The sequence below is a fragment of the Neolamprologus brichardi genome, chromosome 8 (assembly GCF_056152115.1).
Source record: "Neolamprologus brichardi isolate AB-2024 chromosome 8, ASM5615211v1, whole genome shotgun sequence".
Classification (NCBI taxonomy): domain Eukaryota; kingdom Metazoa; phylum Chordata; class Actinopteri; order Cichliformes; family Cichlidae; genus Neolamprologus; species Neolamprologus brichardi.
Genome location: NC_142111.1, coordinates 16565971 through 16591239, shown reverse-complemented (window position 1 = coordinate 16591239; position 25269 = coordinate 16565971). Strand labels below are relative to the sequence as shown.

The following is a 25269-nucleotide window of genomic DNA, read 5'->3' as shown; positions in this document are numbered from 1 at the left end:
GATAGTTTTGTATATCACTTAAATGTATTGGCCTACACATTAGCGGATAATTTAAAAGGAATGCAGTACATTATGTAGCGTAATGTATATTAAAGGCTAAAATTATGATAATGATGACTTAGTCATAGGAGTAGTTGTAAAAGATCTTTGCACATTAATGCAGCAATAAATATTTTGGTATATATAAAATTACAGGCACACTTACCAAATAGGTACTTTTACACATACACATTATTTTGTCTGGTCAATCCTATATGTTTATATGTTTTATATATAAAATCAGGATAGCTAGGGTAAGCTCTTTGACTTTTTTCAAAAAGAAGAAGATAATTTCTGCTATATCTCCATTTATGGAAGGTTTGCCACCCTGCCAAAAGTAAACATAATTTTTATTCTTTACACAGACATTTCCTTTTTTATTGCTTTATTTGAAAACTAAAAAAAAAAAAACTGATCAAATCTTCAGATTTATATATATATATATATATATATATATATATTATTTATTAAATGTTGCTACAATCAGTTTCTAACCATGATACCTTTGAAAGCTAATAAGCAATTATGTAACAGTATCCACAATTATTACACCACACAATCACATCGACAGTATATAATCCTATTGATTGACAAATGAAAATAAAGATAAGCTAACTAGGTATTAGGCTACATTTCTCATAGCACAGAAATAATACAATATAGCTAATTTCTAGGAAGATTATTGAGCTCTATGCATTATCCCCCTCCTGAAGTGAAGGAACCTGAACACTTTCGGCCTCTGAATGGACTGCCAGGACTTCTGCATCACCAATCCGCTCTGCAAAGAACACTCCAGTCAGATTCATGCTAAGAGAGTAATTTTCCACATACTCCAGATCCACATATCGAAATAGCAGATTTTAAATTTGCTCTTATTTGAGCTGCTCAACATTAATATGAATAATTGGATCCCTTCTAAAATGCATTACTTATTTCCGCAAATCCCTTTCCCTTGTAACATTTTATAAGAAGTATCTGCTTTAAATAGGGCATTATGTTTTAACTTTCACAAAAAGGAATCATTTAAAGAAGCCTAAGTCAAGTCAATCAAGACAAAATCACTGGAGGAAAAGGAGCATTTATAAGAAAAGGCTGGCTGAGGATGTCAGTCCAAAAAACTCATGCCAGCAAAAGAAGCTCAGAGAAGAGCTGCCATTCAAGCCAAGGACAGACATAAACAGTGTGGCTTAGGGTGGCTTTGTAAAATGTAAAGGCCAAACTGTATATTAAATATACTCCAAAAGACAGGAAAAACTAAACTGCGCAAAACTTTACACGTTAAAATAATTTTAAAAAATACATACGTAACAGAGAAAGTCAAGCATAATCAAATTACCTGGTTTTTCATCAATGGCAGTTTGATTGACTTGGTGTGAACTGTGGAAGTGAATAAACAAGATTAAAACACATTTAGCTTGAAACATTTCTGCACCAAAAAAGAGAGAAATCTGACACTTCACTCTAACCTCCTCCTGTGTGTTTTTCCCCATGGCTGCTCAAATGATGCCGCATACACAGACGGAGACGCTCCTGGATGAAACGCCTGCAGCTGCTGGAAGTTCCGCTGGTTACGGACAGAGAGGTCGACACCGTCCAGAGCTTGTCTGATCATCCCCATCACCAGATCTTTTTCTGCAGTTGAGCAACAGTACAACAAGAGTAAAAGCAAAATTTAAATATTTACCGTAAAAGTGAATTAAGGTAATTCTATAACCATTATTTTTGTGCTGTCTCCTGCCCCACCCTGAGCCTGCTTCTGTCTGAGGTTTCTTCCTGTTTAAAGGGAGTTTTCTCCTTCCCATTGTGGCCAAGTGCTTACTCACAGGAGGTCGTCTAATTGTTAGGGTTTTCTCTTTATTATTGTATGGTCCTTACCATATAATATAAAATTCCTTGGGGCAATTATTGTTGTGATGTAACACTATATCAAAAACAAGTAAATTGAATCGAAGAAAAACAATGTATGTACCTTTAAGCACCAGGTGGTTGTGTGTTACAATCTTTTTCAACAGCATTTGAAAGGTTTTTAAAGCTGATCATCAGGCTGGATCATGTGACTCTAAACCATCCCTTTGCTATGCTGCAATAGCCCGAGTCCACCAGAGAGGCTTCCAAATGTACACTGAGCATTTCTTCCCAACTAACTTTCCCTCCACTACTGTATTTAAACATTAGTAATCATTCATCTCTGGCTCTCCTACAGTGTGTCTGTCATCCTGTCTCTCTCTGCTCTCTTTCCCCTCACCCCCAACCGGTCACAGTGGATAGCAGCCCCTCCCTTGATCTCGTTCTGTCAGAAGTATATTCATGTCAAAACAAGCTTTTTGCCCCTCTCATCAAGTAAATGCTCATAGAGGGTCATGTGATTATTGGAGTGCAGCAGTTTCTGAAATATTCAGACCAGCCCGTCTGGCACCAACAACCATACCATGTTCAATGTCAAATAAATGACCCAACTCTGATGATGAGATATTGGCATTACTAAGCAGTTAAAAGAGCAACCTAAATAAGTGGCCAGTGTGCATAGAAAAAATCCAAAGTGACAAATGAATTGCTAAAAAAGTAGGAGGGGGATGCAGTGCCAGACTCTTGAAAGTGCATGTATTAGGAAATGGTTTAAAGAACGCTTATTTTTAACTGGAAATGGTAGTGTGCATATCTCCGCTGTGTATGTGGAATGAGGATTTTTACCCCTTTGGCCTGAAAGAAGAAGCCACTGCTGCACTGTGGAGAGAGAGTCTGTCTGCAGGATCTGACAAAGTATCTCCAAAACCTGACAAGAAAGCGACAGACCGTCACAACAGTAGCCCAAAGATCACATGAAGTTTTATTGAACTTATTAGTGAACTTCTCAAGAAACTTGGTGACAGTGTTTTGCCAGAGGATATTTTTCAGATATCTAATTAAGTGGAACTTTGACCAAAAGCTGTACCCTCTGTGATGTTGGATCTTGACTTTTTAACCCTTTTTGTTTGTTTGTTTGTTTGTTTGTTTGTTTGTTTTAACCCTAAAACACCTCATATTATACAGTACAACTCAGGATCAGTTAACCAGTATTTTACCATGAGTTCTTGATCATGGAAGGGTTGAGGATGGCTCATGCGCTGGTATTGAGATTTGCGCAGGTAGGACTTGGAGGATGGAGGAATAAGTCTGCCAGTCTGAGCTGAATATTGAGTCTTTCGTCGGACAAACTTTTCCTCTGGTTGTTCCTGCAGTACATGGATACATTTTTCCAGTATGAAATCTTCTTGAGTTAGAAAGAAACTGAACAACTCTACAAAATTAACTTAAATTAGAAAATATGTAAAAAAAAAATAATGAAAAACATTAAGGTATTAAGTAGACTGTCCATATAGTGTCACAACCAATCTCTAAATTCCCTTTACTATCAGGCACTGGATAGCCATAATCAAACAAAGGATTTTTTACTGTGTGTCAAGTACTGTAAAAATACATGAGAATTCAACTATTAATACCTCTCTTTTGTCCTTTTGTGTTTGGGAAGTTAGACTGATTTTTGCAGCCATTTCTTTGAGTTCATCTCTCCAGGCATCTGACAATAGTGCTGTGAAAAAAGAAACAATTACAAAATGATTAAAGCCATTACTCAAAATTGGCTTCTTTGGGGACCACTAGAAAAGAAATAAAGACGTTTAGGTGTCATATATGTTAGTACACATACCTGATTTAGTTTTGTCTCCGCAGACTCCATAAAGATTTTGAGCAAGCTGAAAAGCTGGCTCTGCTGCTTTCCTGTTTATGTGGCTCTTGAGAAGTGGATGAGGAAATAACGACGACGTGACACACCAATCATCTCTTACCATGCAAATTGGTCTGCCCGTGAATCCTGTGGGAATGAGAATGCTCAGTATTCACCCTGCTCACAGAAAAGTGCTTTAGAGGCACAAATCCATCGAAGCAGTACCATTTAAAAAAACTGGAGCCAGCAGAATCCCTGCTGAGAATAAACGTGACAAGTTCATGGGAACCTCAGGGATGTAACCTTCTTTTCTACCAGTAGTGCAGTAAATTGATCTATTCATGTTACATATTAGCATTCCAGGTGCCCAAACAGCTGCTTGAAATATTTCATATAGAGCAGGTTGTAAAAGAAGGAAGACTTCAAGAATGAAGACCTTGTTAATGGCTTTAGCTCATATATTAACTTTAATTAGCTCTGACAGGTAATCACCTCGAGCCAGAATTAATTAGTACGCAAACAGATTGTTATTCAGTGTGTCCCAGGTAGATTAGATAATAACCTCTAAATTAATGCAGCAAAGAGACTTTGTAGTCTCAAGTTGAAAAGCATTTGGTAATGACAAAGGGAAAATGCTAATTGAGGACAGCAGAATAAGATGTTAACACAACATTATCACATTTAAAGGTTTGTAGGAGATACACTCTAAAAACGCTGATGTACTATAGCTAACTTGCAAGACACAAAAAATATAATTTGGTATAGTTTTGTTTGTTTTAATCATATTACATTTGTATTTATGATGCAACTAAATTTTACTTATGAACACGAGCTTATGAAAAAGCCTCACAAACCACTACACACTTCTAACATGTTGTGGGAGAAGTTTGCCTCCAGCACTTTCTGCCAGGCTTTCTAACACATGGTAGACACGGGAAAGGGTTTTACTGAACCTAAATTTGGATGTTTTTTTTTTCCTTTTTCCCCAAACCTAACAACCTGGATCAAAGTGGAAAAAGATGAAAATAATAAGCCAGCACTGACTTTAATTAACAAATACAAACTCCAGTCTCCTGGGTGAAAATATCTTTGAGCAATTATTCCAGCACAGTCTCCTACCTTCGTAGACTTTATTACTAACTGAATTTTAGTGATGGATGGATACTTTCTTGGGCACACTTAATTTGATTCAGTTAAACAGTTATTCAGTTATTTGCTATGATTTCTTCAATAAGTTGTTTACTTCTTGTTTGCATAAACAGTGCAAAGCATTAAGCTAAATATCACTGACAAATTATATATAGTGTGTCCAATTATCAGGGCAGCTTTAATAAAAGCTGCCTCTAAAGATAGATAGATAGATAGAATTCAGTTTTATTTATATGGATCACAACAACAGTTCTATTAGGGCTCTTTACTTTGCAATGGAAAGACCTGACAAAAATACACACTGTGCCACAAAAGGCATTTACACCTATGTATGCTAAAAGTGGCAAGTCAATTGTCCATTGTCTAATACATAACTGACTCATCAACCAGATACTGTCCACTCCCATAATGAAAACATGGCATGCAAAATTTGAATATACGGTGCACCCATGCACAGTTGTGGTCAGATTACATCCACTGGTCACAGGCATAAATTGGTAAGTTTGGGCTTTAAGTGAATTCTTTGAATCATTCATTCGGGGTGGAATGATTGCACAACATACATATTTGATGATGTTAATAAACTAGAATTAAGTGCACAAAAATCTGGGTGATTAAATGTCTAAATTAAATGGTTATATGCTTAGGGACATTTAACCAGATATAATGAACAAATCATTAAAAATCGAAACTTATCACAACATTACATAATAAGTTTGTATAACATTTTGACCAGGACCGCAGTACAAAACACCTTATTGTTTACCTATGCTTAACAGCAACATGCACCTACAAAAATGCATATATAAAATGGCATGTAGGTAATTTTGTAGACTGGACTAATTCACATAAGGTCCCTTATGTACATTTATACACTAAGTTATCCTATATTACAATTTTGATATAGTTGCTAAACACAAATAATACTGACATGGGAAAAATCACAATTTGACATTGTTACATCAAAAATGTGTATATTCCATATTTGTTAAATTATTTTATTATTATTGTTATTGTCTTTCACAGTCACACCCAACCCATCCTCTCTTGGGTGTGGCTTTAGGAAATCCCAGACAGGCACCCCTGTGTTCCATCCATCCTGTTGGATGCTGCTGTAAGACATACCCACAGACCAGCCTGACCCACTCTTCCCCACCTGACATAACCACTTACCTGCCAGCCTGTCTGACCCACTCTCATCCCACTTGCCAAAGTCACTTACCTTCATAGAGCATTAAAGCGAAGCTCTTAGGAAAGGAGACGAGCCAATTCTGTTTTTTAGAGACTTACCTCAACAGCTCTGGCCAAGGAAAAAGAGACACAACTATTTGGTAAATTCTGAAGTCATTTATCTGGGCTTGTGTTTGGTTCCTGCTGAACAACTGCTAATAGACTGATTCAAAGACTTTATTGAAGTGCCTTGTAGTCATTTTATTTGAGAATACTTAGCATGAATACTTAATATTTAATTACAATTAAATTATTTTATCATAAGGTGTTTTAAGTCCATAAATACTAAATCACCTGCAATTTAGTCTGTTAGCAGGTAATTGCAAGGCAACAACATAAATACAACATAATATGTGTGTTACAGTTAGATCATTTGAATCAAGATGGGAGCTAGAGTATTGTCTTAATTTCTTAAAGATGCTTCTTATTTATAGCACCTCAAACACACATGTAAAAAAACATATCTTAGGCTTTATTTGAAAATAATACATTTAATAAAATAAACAGATATCTTCCGCTTACCCAGATGTTTGCTCACCTTGAATATGCCTCATCCTGTGTGGATGAGGGTTGTGCCGGGAGAAGAATGAGTGGTGACTCAAGGCACCAAAACATGGACTGCTTTTTGTAAGCGTCTTGGTGAATTCAGGAGTGAATGGGAAATGGTTAATCTGAGCGAATTTCCCTTCAGCTGTCATCCCCCTCGATTCCAGGCTGTGTGCTCTCGACATGTCTGGGCTGAAAGCTTTGTCTCAGTCTGTATGAATGAAGGAAAAGTTGTTGAGTAAAGTCCTATTTTGAAATAAGGTGACAGAATGTCAAAACCCCGACATTCAAAACTACTTTGATTGCAAAGTTATGAACATACATGATAAACATAATTAAATAAATAAATAAAAATCAAGAACTGAGACCGGTAGAACCCAAACTTTCCTTTGAAACCCACCTCCCACGCCCTTAAATGTATAACATGAAAATAATTAAAACTTTAGCCAGAAAATTGCTCAGAAGAAGCACCCTACCTCTGAAAACAGGCACCAGCTTACAGCCTAAGGTCTGCAGTGCTATGTGTTGTTTTTGTTGCCAAGAAACCTGAACTAAACAAAGGTGTCTGAGCACTGCGACACTGAGCCACTTCATTCAGACACCGTTTTCATATGCAAAGCAGAATATATTCATGCTATTCTGCAGTGATTTATGAAAATCTCAAAGAAAAAAAAGGGGAAAAAAAGCACCACTTTGTTTTTACCACAAAATTGAATTTACTTTCCTATCTTTGACAGCTGCTTTAATGTGGTCTTGCTGTATTGTTCTAGCAAAAGAACTATTCACTTTAGATTCAGATTGTGATGTATACAACCTTCTCAACACTCGTAAATAAAGAACTGCGAGCCAAGGGTCATGTGACCTGATGTAGGCGCAGCAGTAAATCTGACTGCAGGACTATTACTAAAACTGAAACTCTTAGTTTTGCAAATTGAACAATAGCAACTTGTTGCTGTACATGACAGTCACATTAAAGATCAAACATGAAAGACAAACCACTTGCATTTCTTTAAGTTAAATTATCTTTCACTTCTCTAATAATATTTTTATTAGCAGTTCTACTGCACAGTTCTCCCCTGCAGGTAAATCTGTTGCATCTAATAAGACGAGCATCAGATTAGTTTACAGTAGCTAGAGAGGCATCCCATGGGCACTGCTTATTGCCAATATTAGACGGATATGAGAGTTTTCAGCAATCAGTCCCTCCTAAAATCTTGCATTTTTGTTTTATTTCTTAGAAAATAAAACTCATTCTCAGCCAGTGCGGTCTATTAGTGCTGAACATCTTGCATAGCCATAAATAATTAGCAGCCTTCTTTTAAATTCACAGTCTCTTGTATATATATGACACATCTTTTAGAGGTAGAAGTAAGTGGGTTGGTCTGTAGAGTGAACCTCAAGGCAATACACAATGTGCACAATGCTTATTATTCCTTCCTCTTGTTGTTTGTAGGTGAGGTCATAGCTCTGTGTGCTTTGCTTTGTATTAGCTTAATTTAAACTACTTAGGTGAATATGTTGTCCGGTCTTGAGAATGATCCATCAATGGAGTTGTCATTTTGCAGCCTCAATTTTCAATAAACAGTTGAAGAAATGTGATATAACCCAATCCATATCTCAACTGTCAGTGCAAACTGTATTTGGATACGCTTCACTGAACACAGACAATGTGCAGGGGTATTCAGAAACATTAGTGATTCATACCACTGCAAGAACTTTAAGAGAAATACAGCAACCTTTTATTCCCGCCAGGTTACACGGGGCAGTATTTCAACAAAGGCAGTTGAAAATATGTCTAAGCTTCTTCCTGGACTCGGGGTCAACCACATAATCCAGAAGCAGGGTCAAAGTGCTGTTTGATGTCCTTTTCAAGACTGAGTTAGATAAAATAGAATAGGAAAGATACAGACAGTGTAGGACGTTTTCACAGTAAAGCAGGTGTGAACCTTGATCAACCGATCCTCATTTATTTAGAATATAAGGCAAAAGACAAATAGTGAATGAGTATGCTTTTCATACACAATGGAAATGTTTTTATATTGACCATATTTATTTATATTTCCACTTATATCCTAGCAGTATTTACCAGCAAGTATAGCGTGGGTGGTCACCAGCTGACAGCAGAAATGGCCTGCACACGTGCATACAGACATATTGATTCTCTGGAGCGTTTAATGATATTATGTGTTGCAGATGAGAAAATCATTTGCAATTTTCGATTGACTTACTGTTAAAATGCAGAAACATTCGTCTTTCAGATGGGTGTGTTCATGTTTATGTTACAAACCTAATTCATTATGAGATGCTCTAACACACACATTGTTTCAAGGCTTTGCTTGACCATGCCTCTATCTTTTTCAAACACGTTGATGGCATCAAAATTACTTATCAAAATAGGAGGAACAAGCTACCTCGGCAGCTGTTGCCTCCATGTTTGATTTAGCAGATTGTTTTTATGCTGGATGACCTTCTTAATGCAACCTCAAATGCATGTGTGTCTCCTCACATAATTAAAGCAGGGATCTTTCGGGAATGTTATGGGAATGTTACCGATCTATATTGTGTTGTGTTATGATAAATGATTTCTTTTTGGTTCCTATTACTGTTGCTTTACTGTAAGCTGCATTTTACTGCCAGATTAAGTTAAAGTGCTTTGAACTTAATCTGGCAGTAAAATTTTTTAGACTACCTGTTATAAAAACAAGAAAACACCATTTTTTTTTTTTAGAAAGCATTCATGAGAATTGTTTAAAACCGAAAACTATTCTTAGTTATCAGACAAATAAGAAAACAAATTTACTTTTTTATGCACAAATTTGAGCTGGCCCACTGAATTTCTGTGAGAAGTCAGAAATTAATCGAGCATAACATTCAACCACTAAAACATTTTTTTTATGTTGAGGAATGCCAGTAAAAATGCAAGTAAACAACTGTAATTTGGCACAGCTTGAACATACAGTTGCAGTAACTATTATAGAAACATTAAAATTTTAATTTATTAATTAATTAAAAAATTATATGGCCAACTTATGGCTGAGTATAACAAAAATGTAATCCCAAATAAAATGTCCACCACTGCAACAAATCACTCAGCACAATGCGACATATCACTGCTGTCTAATGTATAGGTTTTGTGTTTGCTTTCCATCAGATAGAGATGCAGTTCTATGGGTTAATCTCCTGTCTGGTTGGTGGATGGAACTTAATAAAAACTAGATATCGCTCTCTGAAGGTAAGGGCATTCATCATCACAGGCCTCCAATACTTGCTGAGACATCTTTTTTTATGTAAGTCTGTCCTTGAAATAGTTGAACGAGGGTGTACACCAAACTAGGACTCAAAAATCTAATCAGAAATCTTATTTCTATCAGTGGGTATAGATTCATAGATTGAATTTTTTATTTCTTTTTTTGGCTGATTTGCAAACTATGCAGTATTTTATTGCATGTACTGACTTTATGCAGTACTGGGAGCAAATATTTCCCCCTTCCTGATTTGGTTTTCTTTCTGTCAGATAAAATTCCTCCAAAGCAAAATTAGACTTATTGCCACTTATCACACACACTTTACTCCTACCAACGGTGTCACAACCAGTTATGACATTTAGGGGGCAGTTATTTATTTATTTTATTCCGTTAATAAATGACTCAGGAAACTCAGGAAAGGGGGGCAAATACTTTTTCACAGAACTGTAGAGAGACATCAAAATCATAATCTGGTTGGTAAAGTCGTCAGGAGAGCTCAAAGTTATTTTTACATAAATATTCAACAAGTCAGTTAAAAATCCAGTCAGACAAGATTAGAAATGAATCATTAATCAGTATTTGTTTCATCCCTGTCTGGTTTGAATAGGACAGTTGTGTGTTTCTACTAGAGATGGACCGATCCGATATTACGTATCGGTATCGGTCCGATACTGACCCAAATTACTGGATCGGATATCGGCGAGAAATAAAAAATGTAATCCGATCCATTAAATATCAAAAAAGCACCTCACAAAGCTTGCTACACGGCGTAACTCTGCTCATAACCGTAGCACGTCGCAGCAGTATGCCTCACGTGATAGAGCCACTGTGTGTATTTGTAGTCTTGCTAGCAAACCAGCATTTCATCTCCGAGGAAGTTTTCCCAGAGAGAAGTAAAGCAAGTGTGTAAGTTCATCTCTGAATGTTTGTAAAGCATTCCCACGTTACAACAGATATATGGAGCGACTGCCTCTCTCTCTCTCTCTCTCCTGCTGCTACTTCAATCGTGAAACTGATCAATGATCAGCTGATCGGCTTTTCTGTCGCGAGTCCGTCTCTCTTCTTAGTTTTTGGCCCACTTCTCACCAGAAAGAGGAAACCAGCGGCTGAACAACAGCAGCACGTTTAATCTTGATAAGCTGTTGTTAGAATGTATTTAATATTACTTTCTAGACCAGGATCGTTTTCTACGTAGCTGACGGCTGGTAACTGTGCAGGGGCGGATCTAGCAAAGTTTAGCCAGGGGGGCCGATAGGGCATGAACAGGGAAAAGGGGGCACAACGACATACTTTTCTTTCTTATTCTCATTTAAAATATCTAGCTTTTAATAAATAATTATCTGACTCTTACACCCAAAGTTTTAATCTGATGTAAAATATATAGAAGTCCATTACTGTATATAGTAACTATTAAGTCTAATATACCCTAGTAAGCTATACTACTTTTTCCTTTGGGAAGATACCATCTGTGAATTCTGCAATTCTGTTGAAGAAAGATGTTGAATCTATTTAATTATTCTTGAAAAATAATTTCTTTCTGTGCATTTTTCCCCCTGCATCAAATTAAATTTGATTACATCGATTAAGCATCATGAGCTGGAGGGTGGGGGGTGGTTCCCTATTTTTTTTTTTTTTGCTGGGAGTTTGCAACCCTATTAGTTAGGTTGCTTGATATTTCTGCTAAGTACTCTTTAAAATACCAGAATAGGGAGGATGGAGCAGGTTTAAGTTTATTAGATTGATCAGTGTTGCTGAACTATGAAATATTTTGGGCGCAGTGTATTTTTTACATACAGGTATAACAGAATAGCTTTAGTGTTGTTATTTATTTAAACTTGAGTATAAACTTATACAGAATGCAGCAAGATATTAAAAAAACGTTTTATTGATTAAAAAACACACTATATCGGATTCATATCGGTATCAGCAGATATCCAAATTTATGATATCGGTATCGGTATCGGACATAAAAAAGTGGTATCGTGCCATCTCTAGTTGTTGTAGGAAGTTTGCAATGCCAAACAAAAAACTTTAAAGGTCTTCACTCTGGAAATAAGACAGTGAAGTTCACAGTGAAGCTTTAAAGTAAAGCTAGTCTAAGAATGTGTTAGTAGTATGAATTCTGTGTGTGTCAGTCTACAAAAATAACAAAGGTACTGAGTGGTGTTCCCTGAGGAGACTAAGCTTACTAGTGAAACTAAAAATGGTGTTAGATGAAACAAATAAGAACCAAAAAATGGGATTCCTCTGAAATGCAATTCCCAAATTTCATTTCAGTTCATTTAAAGCTAATTTAATAAGAGAAACGTGTGAGCAGATCAAAGTAATGCCAGAGAAAAAGTCATTAGGTGATTAGATGACATTGTCTTGAATCCACAAAGGTCTGTAAATCCATCCATCAACAAAATCCATCTAGAATTTCAGGGATATTTCAATGTGGACAAAAGTATTGCATTAAAGTATACTAGTTTCCTGGCAGCTGATTGTGTTTTAGTTTTAAAAAAAATTCTTTACATTACAATTCCCTATTTCTTTTTCAGCACCAAAAAAGTCAGATAAGATTTCCAGGTTTTACTGAGAATGATCCAGTAGAAGAGTGAAGGATGGTATGGAAGTGGATCATTTCAACTGAGGGGGGTTGGGGGCAATCAGAGAAAGCTGTGCAGGGGATGCAGGCAAGCAGGCAGACGACAGAAGAGTTGTACTGAGGTTGATCTAACCACAAGAGACTCAAAATAGCTAAGATTGTTTTAAAAATGAAAAAACATTAACCACACTTAAATTATGAACCGAATTTCAAATAAAATGTTGTGAAACTGTGTAAAATACGAATTAAATAAATGGAATAAATTGCAAATCTCATTTGAATTACAATGAAACATAGAAAACATATCAAATCTTATCCAATCAGAGATCTGAAAGTTTATTTCAGTAAAGCAAAAAGTTAAAAAATAAAAATAAAAAAACACACTAGCATCCCCACAACAACAGTGGATGTGGACTTTTGCTGCAATTCCCAGCTCCTCAGCAGGAAACAGAGGCAGCCAAGGAAGCATTAAAAAAACAGACACAAGTGGCTGAGCTGGACAGTGAGTTATGACAATGTTGGCTCAAGGAAGGTGGGAAAGGCTGGTTACGGTCAATCACAGAAGTACAGCCCCAGAATTTGGTTGGCATGTGGTCTTAGCATGTTTAGAAAATCTGTCAACAATGGAAGTATGATTGATTAGTGTCGCAGGGGGGCAAACCCCTGACAGAACAATGAGCACTATGTGACCACGGTAGATCAAGGTTGGGAAAAGGCGTAACAGGCATGCAGGATTAATATAACAACTTTTGCACAAAATCAATAAGGAATGTTTGCTTTCACTTACCTGCCTCTATTCCATTTCATTGCTTTTACCTTCCCACATTGTTTAATTCATCACTCTGGTCGACTAGTTTTCTTGCCTATCATCTGAGAGTCAATCGGTCTCTGTTTTCTGTGCTGTTCTGTCACTTTGGATTTTGGAACCACCTCCCAACCTGGTTGCTTAGAGTTTTCTACCCATTTCATCACCACCCCATGTTTTACTTCCTACTCCTGTCGGGATTCTCTATGCTGCTTCATCAGTGTCTAGTTGCCAAATAATTTATTGTAATAAATTTAGTTCAGTTCTTTTAAACAATCTCTTCTTACTGTGTTTATGTTTTTCTGTGGCATTATTGGATGATGGAGATTATAAAAGGCAGAGTTACACTATGCTGTGAAGTTTGTGAAGCTCTGCCCTTACTTTAAACACCCAGGGACAGTAGATGGGCAAGAAAGGAACTCTGTAAAAGCGAAAGCACAGATTGCAAACAGACAGCTCTGTCAGTGGTCTTTGAAAGTCTTTGATTCCTAGAGACCAGTCATCCTGATAACCCTTACATACTTTCTGCATTTTCGAACTTTGTGTTCAAGGTTGTAAAAAAGATTGTTATTAAAGATAAACGTGTACTTCTAGGAAATGTGTGTAAAGCATGAGGTATTTTTCACCATCACAACAAAACAAGACAAATGTAATATTTGTATGCATTGAACACTTGAACCAAGACCCTGATCTCAAGGCTGTTTCTTTACAAATTAAAGAAGGAGCTCAGGTAAGGCGTTTTTATATCTGCCAGTCATAGCCACCTATGTGATTGTTATGTAAAACAAATACATGCTTGTAGCTGTAATATTTGTAGCACTGGGTTAGCATAAACCCCAGAAAGCTTACTAACATCTAAAAAATTTATAATACACTGCTCGTCCTTTCAAACAAGCCCTGTTTCTTACTCACACATACTAAAACACAGGGTTTTTTTTGTTGTGCTGAAAGTAGAGAAGCACCTGCTGTGTATTTTTAGTTTAGTCTTTCTAAGCTCAGCTTGCCACATGTACCCAACACTTTCATTTCAGCCTTCACCGTTACTCCACCGTGCATGGATGTGTTTTTTTTAAATCAGACTATTTATTGGTGCTTGCATCTCTGCTTTTCTATGAATAAAACAAAATCATTACCATCTGGGGATTTAAATTATGCCGGTCTTATATTTTGTCAGTTTTATCTTGTAAACAGCACGACTACATGGATGACTAGTGTGAAAGCAGTTTTTTTTTCCCTAACACCACCAGCATTGACATTTCCAAATGTTGCATTTTTGATTAGCATCATTATTGTTAGCTTGCTAGTTGTCCAGTATTTTTTTAATAAAAATAAATGACATTGTCATCAGTGCATATAATTAGCATAATTGGCATGCTGAAAAAAATAATAACAATCTAAGATGATGATGATCATTAGTACCACCGGATTCAAGTACTATTTTACATCATATACCATAGGCCTCTAAATGTACCGTCCAAATTTATGTTCACCAACTGGCCTAACCCCACGAATGTATAAGGTATTTCTAATATTTCATGTTGTGCAGACCACTATAGCACAGCTCAAAGTGAAAACAAGAATAAAAACTCATATTCTTCCTTACACTGAGACTTGAAAATTGCCAAGTAGTGGTTGATGTGTCTGTTAGGTATGGCAGTTTTGAACCCAACTTCTTCTTCTTTCAGCTGTTCCCACAGCAGATAATCTGCCTCCATCTCACCCTTCTGTCGCACCAGCCCTCAGCATGTCCTTCACAACATCCATTAATCTTCTCTGTGGCCTTCCTTTTTCTCTCCAGCCTGTCAGTTTCATATTCAACATCCTTTGAACACCAAACCCATTTATCCTGCTCTGCACATGTCCAAATCATCTCAATTTTGCCTCTGTCCTTTCTGGTCACAAAAAAACTAAAAATGAGATATTAGTTTTGCTACCCCCAGCTTTGCCTCCTGTCTTTCTATTAGTGCCACCATACATCAGGTCTCATTATTATCTTGTAAACCTTCCCTTTCACTCTTGCTGCTATATGTCTGTCACAAATCGCCCCTGACAGTCATCTCCATCCACTCCACCCTGCCTTCACTCTCTTCTTTACTACTCTTGTACACTTGGATGGTTAACCACAGGTATTTAAACTCATCCACCTCCTTGCTACCTGGTTGTATCTTCACCTTCACAAACATATTTTGTTTTGCTTCTACTGGCTTCATTCCCTTTCTCAACAGAGCATGCAGTACCTCCAACTCTCCTTTCTCTTCTTTCACCTCCTGCCTACACTCAGTACTGCTCACAATGCTTTCTGCAAGCATCATAGTCCATGGACACTCGTGCCCTTAATGTTCGCAGACAGTATTGTGGTCTGTGAGCTAGATTGCTGTTTTATGTCCAAAAGGTTGTCTTGCTGAAATAAGCCTGACCTTTCATGAAAAGATGTTAGCTAGATAGCAGCACATATTGCTCCCCCATCCATATTTATTTTTCGCTATTAATGGGACATTCTGGGATGTACAAGTGTCATCCGCACTGATGCACAGTCCTGCTCCCTTTTTAGCTTGGAGGAAGCATGAATTTCAAATTTTGATCCATCAGAATGTCTTATCACTTCCCCTCAGTCAATCTTGAGTAGAGATTACAATTGTGAATGCAGTGGTAAACTGTGATCACAGACAACACTCCTCAGAAGTGTGGTTGAAGAGATACTGTTGTTCCCAATCAGCTGTGTCTGTCTCCTATGCACTGCTGTCTGAAGAGCTCACTGATAACAGCTGTTCAACAATGTTTTTGTCTCTTTTCCTTGCTTCCAGAGATTTCTCGTAACTGTCCATTATTTTTAATGGCTTTATGTAACCTAAATAATATATCCTGGTCTTCTTTGCAGCCTTATGGCTCATATTTTCTCAGGCAGTCTTTGTGAGTGGTGAAACGTATTTACTTTTAAAAGACTCCAGAAGCAGCAAATGGTTTGCTCCATCCCCAAACGCCTTTACTATGTTGTGAAGAAAATGCAAGACCGTGTTAAAGTTTTTTGAAATCCTTTTCTGACATCAAATTTCCAAAGCAATACAGTTTTTCTCTATGAATGTGTTGGCTTTGAACTATTTTCAAGCAAATATGGGGTTTCACTGAATTGCAAATGACTGTATTTTGCATCTGGGTTTTAGTTTGCTTCATGGAGTTGCCAAAATGGTTTTAAAAATGTCCAATTAATTTTCTTAATTAGCTCCCTGCATGGAGTGTTAACTAAAAAGAGAAAGTTATAGACGGGTTAATTGTTTTAAACTGCGTGTGTTTATAGTTTAACAGGACTAAACGATCTAATTTGAGGATAGAAGCATTCAGAGAGCCTATGGTACAACTTCGTCCATTGGCCTGTCACTTTGTCCTCTGACCAGCTCGTTTCAGACGGACGGGCGCACACACTCACCCGTACGCACACACGGAGCACACATCTGCAGCAGCAGCAACAGCATCGGGGTCTGGTGGATGAACGAGGCGAGTCAGCAACACCCAGATGCGCACCTGTAGGTTAAAAAAGCAGCTTTCCGCTGAGAGCTCCCGCAGATTGATTTCTTTATTTTACTTTCCCCGTGCAGCCAAGTTCGTCTCAAGGTTGAGGACACAGTTCAGGATGGCCGCAGCTTCGACAGATTCGGGGCAGGGCTCCACTAAAATAACTCCTGAAGTGCTGCAGGAGATGCTCCAGTACTACAACCTGAGCCGTCGGGACTTTATCAACGCCTACAACATCCAGCCGCTCGTCTACATCCCCGAGTTACCGTACAGCGCCAAAAGCACCTTCGTGATCATGTATGTGGTTATTTTCGTCCTGGCTCTGGCTGGAAATAGTTTGGTCATCTATATAATTGTGAAGAAACGGACGATACAGACGGCGACAGATATTTTTATTTGCTCTCTGGCGGTCAGCGACCTGCTCATCACTTTCTTCTGCATACCGTTTACTTTGCTGCAGAACATATCCTCTGAATGGTTCGGCGGTGAGTTATGAACTTATATCAAGCCGCCAACTTTTTTTTATAGTACCTCAGGCACGAGGATCGTTTTCTCGATAAGAATAAGATTTAAATATTAAATCGCGAGACTGCTGCTGTGAGGGATACAATGTGTCATTAGGTTACACCTCGGATTATCCATGACTTTAACTAAGCGCACAAGCTGAATAATAATGATACACGCTGCACCTCAGAAAGATGTCCCTTTCTTACAATAAGCCACAGTACAGCTTCAAAAATGCAATGAATGAAATCTAGTACAGCAGCACATTAAAAAAAGAAATGTGCACATTTCAGGCACCAGAGAGAGTCAGAACAGGGTGGGGAAAACATCCTCGGAGGAATGAACTTTTAAAGAGATTCTTGGAACCCCACCATGAGCTAATGCCTTTAAATGACAGCTAAAGACCTCCTGTCTCTTAAAGGCTAAAAAAAACCCCAGATGGTTATGAGTCAGAAACCTGAAGGGAGTCACAGCGGGAGGCAAGTGAAGCACCGCTGGCTCCAGACTGCCAGTTGATCATATTTAGTCCCCCAAACCATGCACTGAAGTATTTGTGGATAAGTGGCTGTCGATGTGGACATTTAAATAATTAAATTAACACACTTACATTGTATAATGTTTTATTCTAAAATTACAGATTGTTTTCTTGATATGTCCACTTCTTTTACAGCATAGATAATGAAAGCTCATGCTCATATCAACATTTATTTAATGCAATGGATACTGAATGTAATGAATACTGGATAATGGATATAACTAGAACAATTTGTTGTTGTTGTTTTTTTATTTTTAAAAGTGGTGATTCCATTTGCAGAGTCTTTAAAGTGCTGTCTCCTCACAGTGTGATAGGGTGATTTCAATGTCTTATAGTATCTTAAGGCTTGTACATAACTGTATTAACTTTCAGTGATATGAAGCATTAAATCTACAACCTCTAAAAACACTGTATGAATCATTATCTCTTGGGCTCGATGTTAAAAATCAGCATGTGGTTACTAAGTGGGAGCTGTTATATTAAACAGTTTTTAACACTGACCTGCAGAAATATTGGTAAAAGCTGACAAACAACCTATCATAGCAAGAACATAGCCAGGTCTGAGCTTGTCATTTTAATAAATAGTCGTCATAATTTGTAAAATGTTTCTTCTGCATGCTGCATTATATTCATTATTATTATTTTTTTTTACTTGCAGGGGTTCTGGTTTGCAAGACTGTTCCGTTTATACAGACTACAGCCATAGTGACAGGCATCCTAACAATGACCTGCATTGCCATTGAGAGATACCAGGGCATTGTATTCCCACTGAAAATGAGGAGGCAGTATTCGTCCAGAAGAGCATACAAGATGCTAGGTATTGATTGTTTACCAGAGTGACATGTTGTACTTATACATCCTCTGTTATGTGAGAAAGCTCAGAATTCTGCATGCCAAATTGACAAGACACTTATCAGAGATTCAAATAAAGCAAGTGTTACTCTCTCGAGCAAACATGCGTGTGAAATCTTTAGTTCCACTCACTCTCAGTTGTAAATGGAGTTAGAGTAACCAAACAGTTAGCCTGCTCCCTGATGCACTGTTGAGTTGATGGGTTTTGCACATCAGTTCCTCAGCATGTTTTTACAGTGGTTACTCATCACCTTCAGCTAGTTTAAGCTGCCAAGAGCACAAAGAATCTTTACAATTTAATCAGAGAAAATGACCATGCAAATGTCTCTGCACACCACCTGTGCGTATTTGAGTGAGGAATTTGTTGACGCCTTAAGCAAATGAACTGGGGGGGGCGGGGGGGCTACAAAAATAGTTATATAAATGGAAAGTAGTGGACAGAGTAAATTTGAGTGTGAATGCAAAAGTGAGTATGAACTAAGAGTATAACTTGTACTGGAATGATGGGAAAATCAAAGTATGAAAGAAGGAAATGAACTGCTTTAAGTATAGCACATTGCATAGGGTGCCAGGTCACTGGTGTTTAGTGATGATATGATTGCTGATAGAAGTATCAGGATGAATTCTGAAGTGCACGGGCTGTACTCTCTTCTCAGATTCAGCCAGATGCTGAAAAATTGATCAAACAGCACTTTGTAGCGCAAATGGATAATGATCCAAAGTACACTGCAAAAGCAACCCAAGAGCTTATGAAGGCAGAAAATGGGATATTCTTCAATTGGCAGGGGGCTCACCTTATCTCAACTCAACAGGACATTGCGTTTAGTTACTTTAGACAAAACTAAAGGCAGAAAGAAGCACAAACAACTGCAGCAACTGAAGATGGCTGCAGCAAAGTCCCAACAGAGCATCTTAAGGAAGGAAATGTAGGATTTGGTGATGTCCATGGGTTCTAGATCTCTGGCAGTCATTGACTGTAAAGAGTTTTCATCCAAGTATTAAAAAATAATCCTTATATCTAAAAGTGGGTACCCTGTGGGACAGGGTATAAAAATATCTGTAATTCAACAACAGTTAATACAAATCCTTCCTTAAACCTGTTGAGTTAAACCTGAAAGTATGTACACCAATCACATCCTGACTGTTTAATTTAAATCTACTGTGGAGGTTTACAAAGGCAAAAAAAGGCCTCCACAGTAGCATGCTTTCACTAATTTTTAGGTTCATTGCTGTAAAACGTATATTATTAGCATAGTTTCTAGGGGAAATAAATTCCCACAAGTCTTCAGTGTTGAAGGTTAAGTATTGCCTGCCATTATTTTGTTCTTAATTGGTTATTCTAAATTGGTCACAGGTCTGTAAGTGCGGTTAAGTAACAACCCCCCACCCACACACCCTCTTTAAGAAATACTCCTTTTAAATTTAAACCATGTCTAAAAAAGTCAATACATCATGCCATACAATGTCTGGTGTTATGGGTTGGGCTTTGCATTATTGGAATAAAGAAGAAAGGAAAATGCAGGTATCTCGCAGAGAGTCCACATGATTGACAGATTATGAATTATGTAAGAGAGGTATTTAATTGTAGGGCTACTGCTGTTTGTCACTAAAAAGTTGCTCTCCTTGAAATGCCTTAGCAGACAGTATTAAAGTTATAGGTTTTCTATTTGATGGTATTAAATACTTGTTTGTTTCTTGCAGGACTTGTATGGATTGCCTCAGTGATAGTGGGCTCACCAATGCTGTTTGTGCAACAGTTAAAGGTAAGTGCCCTTCAAAAAACACATACGATTGCCTTTTTTAGCTTGAAGAAGGTTTACATTCCTGGTAATCCCTCTGAACACAACAGATGAAAAGACATGTTGGCTTTATCTTAATTTTCCACCTGAATCAGGCTCTAAATTCACTCACAGCAGAGCCATAAATGTTGTGAATAGATGCTTTTTAATTGAGATTTAATTAAAATTTTAAACTACCCTAATTTTAATCTTGTGTTTGGGGTTTGGTTTTATTAAAGCTGTAAAAGTAATTATTTTTAGTTGGTGGGATGGCATAACATAATTATACCATATGTTATGTCCTCTCAGGGAAGCCTACTACTATCAGATGGCCTCCTTGGCACACCAAACCTGTCAGAAAAAAAATATGCATCAGTGTGAATCAAATGTAGCAAAGCATTGGATAAAAACCACCCTGTCAGTCAGACCTACTTCAGCTGTCTTGACCGTTCTTCCATGACTAAAAGCTTTTCTTTTTCCATATCTCAGGTGAAGTACGACTTCTTGTACGATCACTACCATGTGTGTTGTCAGGAGAGCTGGAGCTCGGTGACTCACAGGCAGGCGTACACCACCTTCATCATGGTGGCCCTTTTCCTGCTCCCCTTGGCAGCCATGCTATTCCTCTACACATGCATTGGCATAGAGTTGTGGATCCGCAAGAGGGTGGGTGATGCCTCAGTCCTCAGCACCATGAACCACAGGGAGATCAGTAAGATATCAAGGTGGGTTAGACGGAAGTCTGATGGAGATATTTAACCGCCATATTTATTTGTAGATGACATTTCGTTTCAGTTTAGCCTTGTTTGCATTCCAATTAACAGAACTGAACTGTCAATAGTTGAGGGTGGAAGGTCAAGAGTGGGGTCACTGTTGTTGCATTATTGCCCTTGCTGCATGGTCTAGTCATCTTTACAAAACGAAATGAACCTGCTCTTCAAAAAAAAAAAAAAAAACCCCAAAAATTTCAACTATAAACTTTTATTTTATTATTTATTATTTATTTATTATTTTATTTTTATTTATTTTATTTTTTTTGGTTAAATCAACAGTTAAGCAAAAAAAGAAGAAGAAAAAGAACACCTGTATTTAAAAAATAAGGAGATAGGTGACATCTACTTGCATGCCACATTAGTTGTTAATTTTATGCTATTAATATCAGTGCAAGACTGACAGAAATCCAAAGAAATTACAGTTAGATTTAAGGGAAGGACAGAACATTATCTTTACTGACTGAAACTAACATTAACAGGTGGTTTGCAAGAAGATGCAACACCTGCTCTCCGCTGTACTCCACTCTACTCTCCCGGACATAAACTATTAGTCATTTGAGCAATGTTGTTGCTCTTGTGGAGAGAACATGTGAAAGGCAGAGACTGAAATGGGTATATGTTTATACATTTAGGGCCAGGAGAATCGTTAGGGCACTGCGCTTAAGATACTTTTGCCACCTGGTAGCATAGTTTGGACCTGCAATATGTGATACTGGCTGAGTTGATTTCATTAAAGATATATTGTATTGTGAAAAAGAAAGCTTTCATAGGACTCTAAGTAAAACTTTAACGCTTCCATCAGAATTAAGAGATCGAGCAGCAGCCAAGTACTGCTAATCAAATACACTTGATTAACTGACTATCAGCTATGTTCGAGCACCTTATAAAAGATGAGGTTTTGGGAGTTTGGTGTTCTAAAGTGTTACAGTGCCGATTTCTTTACAGCAAATGAAACCCAAGGTCAGACTGTGCAATGCTCAGGGAAACTAGAAAAGATCAAGGAACTACATCTCAGGCTACGGGCCTCAGTTAGCATGTTAAATGTTAATGTTCATGACAGTAGAATTAGAACCAGATTGGATAAATGTGGCTTGGTGGAAGGGTTGCCAGGAGAAAAACTCATCTTTCTAAAAATAAGTTAGGTTAGTTTTTCCAAGGTTTCATCTAAAGAAAGCACAAATTTCTAAATAATGTCCTTTGCACAGAGGAGAACACACAGATGTTTGGCTATAATGCACAACACCACATTTGGCAAAAAGCAGAGCATATCAGAACAAACACATCATACCAACTTTCAAGAACAGTGATGGAGGGTTGATTTGGCCTTTTTTTACAGCTACAGGATCAGAAAACCTTACAGACATCAAGTCAACCATGAAATCTTCTGTATACCAAAGATGATGAGATGAGATAGCCTTTATTTGTCAGTTGCAGGTCTTTTGCCCACAACCGAGATGACAGACCTTGCCGACCGTACATACAATACAAACATCACATTGGCGACAGGTCAAGTATTCTAGAGTCAAATTTGAGGCCATTTATCCAACAGCTAAAGCTTGGCCAAAACTGGGTCATACAACAGCACGATGATCCCAAGCACAGAAGCAAATCTCCAACAGTTTTGCTGAGAATAGAAATTACTCAAGGTGTCGCAAATGCACAAAGTTCAGACCTCTACCTTACTGGAATGCTGTGGTGGGACCTTAAGAGAGCTGTGCAGGAACAAATGTCCAAAATCCTCAATGAACTCAAACAACGTTGTAAAGAAGAATAGGCTAGAATTTCTCCACAAAGATGTGAGAGATCAGAAAAAAAAACGCTTCTTCGAGGTGCTGCTGCTAAAGGTGATTATGCAAGCTACCGAATCATGAGGTGTGCTTAGTTTTACACATGACTGCATGCAGATTCAAGTAAAAACCCTCTTCTTCATGTGACATAGAAAGAAATGGAGCCTAAGATTTACATTTGAGAACAGGGAGCTTGCTCTAAGCAAACTTTTAAGCACGTCTTCTGAAGAAATTCACACAAACACAGACTCACTTCCACAGTGACTCACTGTTGCATCTCTCTGGTACATTCCAATGCAAGAAGAGTGCCATGATTAATGTTCCTGGTCACACCTGCTTTTTCCCTGCAATAAGACATGTGTTACATTTGTGTAGTTTACATTTGTTTATATAACGATTTTGATTTTTTGATTTATTTTTTTTTTAACCTTCTACAGGAAAAAGAAAAGGGCTGTGAAAATGATGATCACCATTGTTCTGCTATTCACAATTTGCTGGGCACCCTTCCACACAGTCCACATGCTGTTTGAATACTGTAAGCATTGCCTGGTGCATTAAGGCATCTGTGGATTCAGGAGTAAATAAAAAAAAAATCTTGCTTAAGTTCCATTTATTAAAAGCCTCAATCCTCTTTATGTGTAATTATCCTGTCCTCCAGATGACCTGGAGAAGAAATACAACGGAGTCACACTCAACATGATCATCGCCATTGTTCAGGCCATCGGGTTCTTCAACAGCTTCAACAATCCCATCGTCTACGCCTTCATGAACGAGAACTTCAAGAAGAGTTGCTTTTCCACCCTCTCCCACTGCGTTCGAAAGCCTACCCAGCAGAGTGGCGCTGTGGCGGCGCCTAGACTGAGTGTGCAGTTCATCAAACCCCAAAGTAGAGAAGCCTTCCTGGAGCCAGACGAAGGCAATAGCCTGGAGCTGCACTCAGCAGAGAAGGGCCCTTCGACGTCATCACACGGAGAGAGCTCCCTGGAAATAATGGGAGAGAAAATCCCCACCATTCAAACGGAGCTCCCTGCAAACAGCTCCTCTCAAGTAAAATGAGAAGGAACTGTCCCAGATCTGAGGTGTTTTAACTGCTTACCTTGGATTGCCACGCTTGCTGTCAATTACTTTCACTTGAGGCCAGCAGCTGCAAGGACATCAAATGTGATTTCAAGTTTCACTGATGTGGCTGAAAGATGCAAAAGTCCAACAGCTTGATAACTTATCTCTGCAGAGCAAGGAGTTAGGGAATGTATTCCCATGCTGGTCAGGAGCGCAGAAGAAAGATTGTTAACGAATATCACAAAGAGACACTTTAACTATAAACTGAGTATCATTTCCGCTTGTCTCTAAAATCTGGAGGACATTCAGCAGTTCTTCGTGAAAGCATAATGATGCATGAGTGTTCAATGTCACCCCAAATGACCTGAAATTGTATTAAGGCACAGCAGGAACTGTTTGGAAATGAAAATGTAGAGGACTTTGCAGAGCTATGCTTTTAGAAGAGATGCCTAATCTTTCACCGACAGCTAAATTCGCATTACGTTGGCATTTGCATTCAAGTAAAAACACCTCGTTTCAGGTTAATTCACTTGAAAACCTTTAAGATCAGAGATTAACCTCTTTCCATGAGTCACCATCCTTTAGCCTATTTTGGACTATTTAATCATAAGCTGAGTAAAATCATAAGAAAGTAAATATAGCCAATGTACAGTTTAATAAGATAAAATCTCACAATACATGAAGGGATGAATACTAATTTTCAAACCTCTTCACACTGTCGGCTTTCTTAATACACTACTTTGCAAGGTTGCTGCTGCATACAAAAATAATCTTCGTCTGAGCTCACAACAATGGGTGCGTCAATCAGAACACACAAACATGGCAAACACAACACATGCACAACACATTATGTCAGCATTTGAAGTTGAAGTTCCTTATGTCTTAATCACTGGAAGAAATCTGCACAACGTGTTAAACACCTTTGAAATACAAAATACAGATCTTCCCCTCTTTGTAGAAACCAGCATCCTACAGGAACAAAGTCACAGAAACGCAGCAGGAAAGGGATCAGTGGGCTTTGCTTTGATGCTTTGACAGAATGAATCCCCGTTTACACAACTGTTCTAACTGTGGAACAGTCAGACTGGGCTGTATCCCCAGTTCAGTCTCTCACTGGCCATTGTTTACACCATGATCCATTATAGTTGCCCTAATCTAAAAGGTTCT

The 25269-nt window shown here is 37.9% G+C and overlaps 2 protein-coding genes across 3 annotated transcripts; one reads left to right on the top strand and one right to left on the bottom strand.

The window, feature by feature from the left end:
• Positions 1-520: 520 nt before the first annotated feature.
• On the bottom strand, positions 521-17271 carry tbata (thymus, brain and testes associated). Of its 2 annotated transcripts, none has more exons than XM_087844712.1 (9): positions 16729-17271; positions 6660-6878; positions 3725-3889; positions 3519-3607; positions 3102-3251; positions 2731-2812; positions 1506-1671; positions 1376-1416; positions 521-817 (listed from the first exon to the last, which is right to left on the bottom strand). In XM_087844712.1, the coding sequence occupies exons 2-9, from the start codon at positions 6850-6852 to the stop codon at positions 729-731; spliced, it is 975 nt and encodes a 324-aa protein (XP_087700838.1). In that variant the 5' UTR covers positions 6853-6878; positions 16729-17271; the 3' UTR covers positions 521-728. The 2 variants fall into 2 exon arrangements, with proteins under 2 accessions (XP_087700838.1, XP_087700839.1); XM_087844713.1 differs by lacking the exon at positions 16729-17271 and adding an exon at positions 7144-7186.
• qrfprb (pyroglutamylated RFamide peptide receptor b) lies at positions 16748-25269 on the top strand. Its single transcript, XM_006791111.3, has 6 exons — positions 16748-17299; positions 18512-18670; positions 20407-20468; positions 20973-21208; positions 23481-23578; positions 23702-25269. Exons 1-6 carry the CDS (start codon positions 16816-16818, stop codon positions 24097-24099), a joined length of 1437 nt encoding a protein of 478 aa, XP_006791174.2. The 5' UTR covers positions 16748-16815; the 3' UTR covers positions 24100-25269.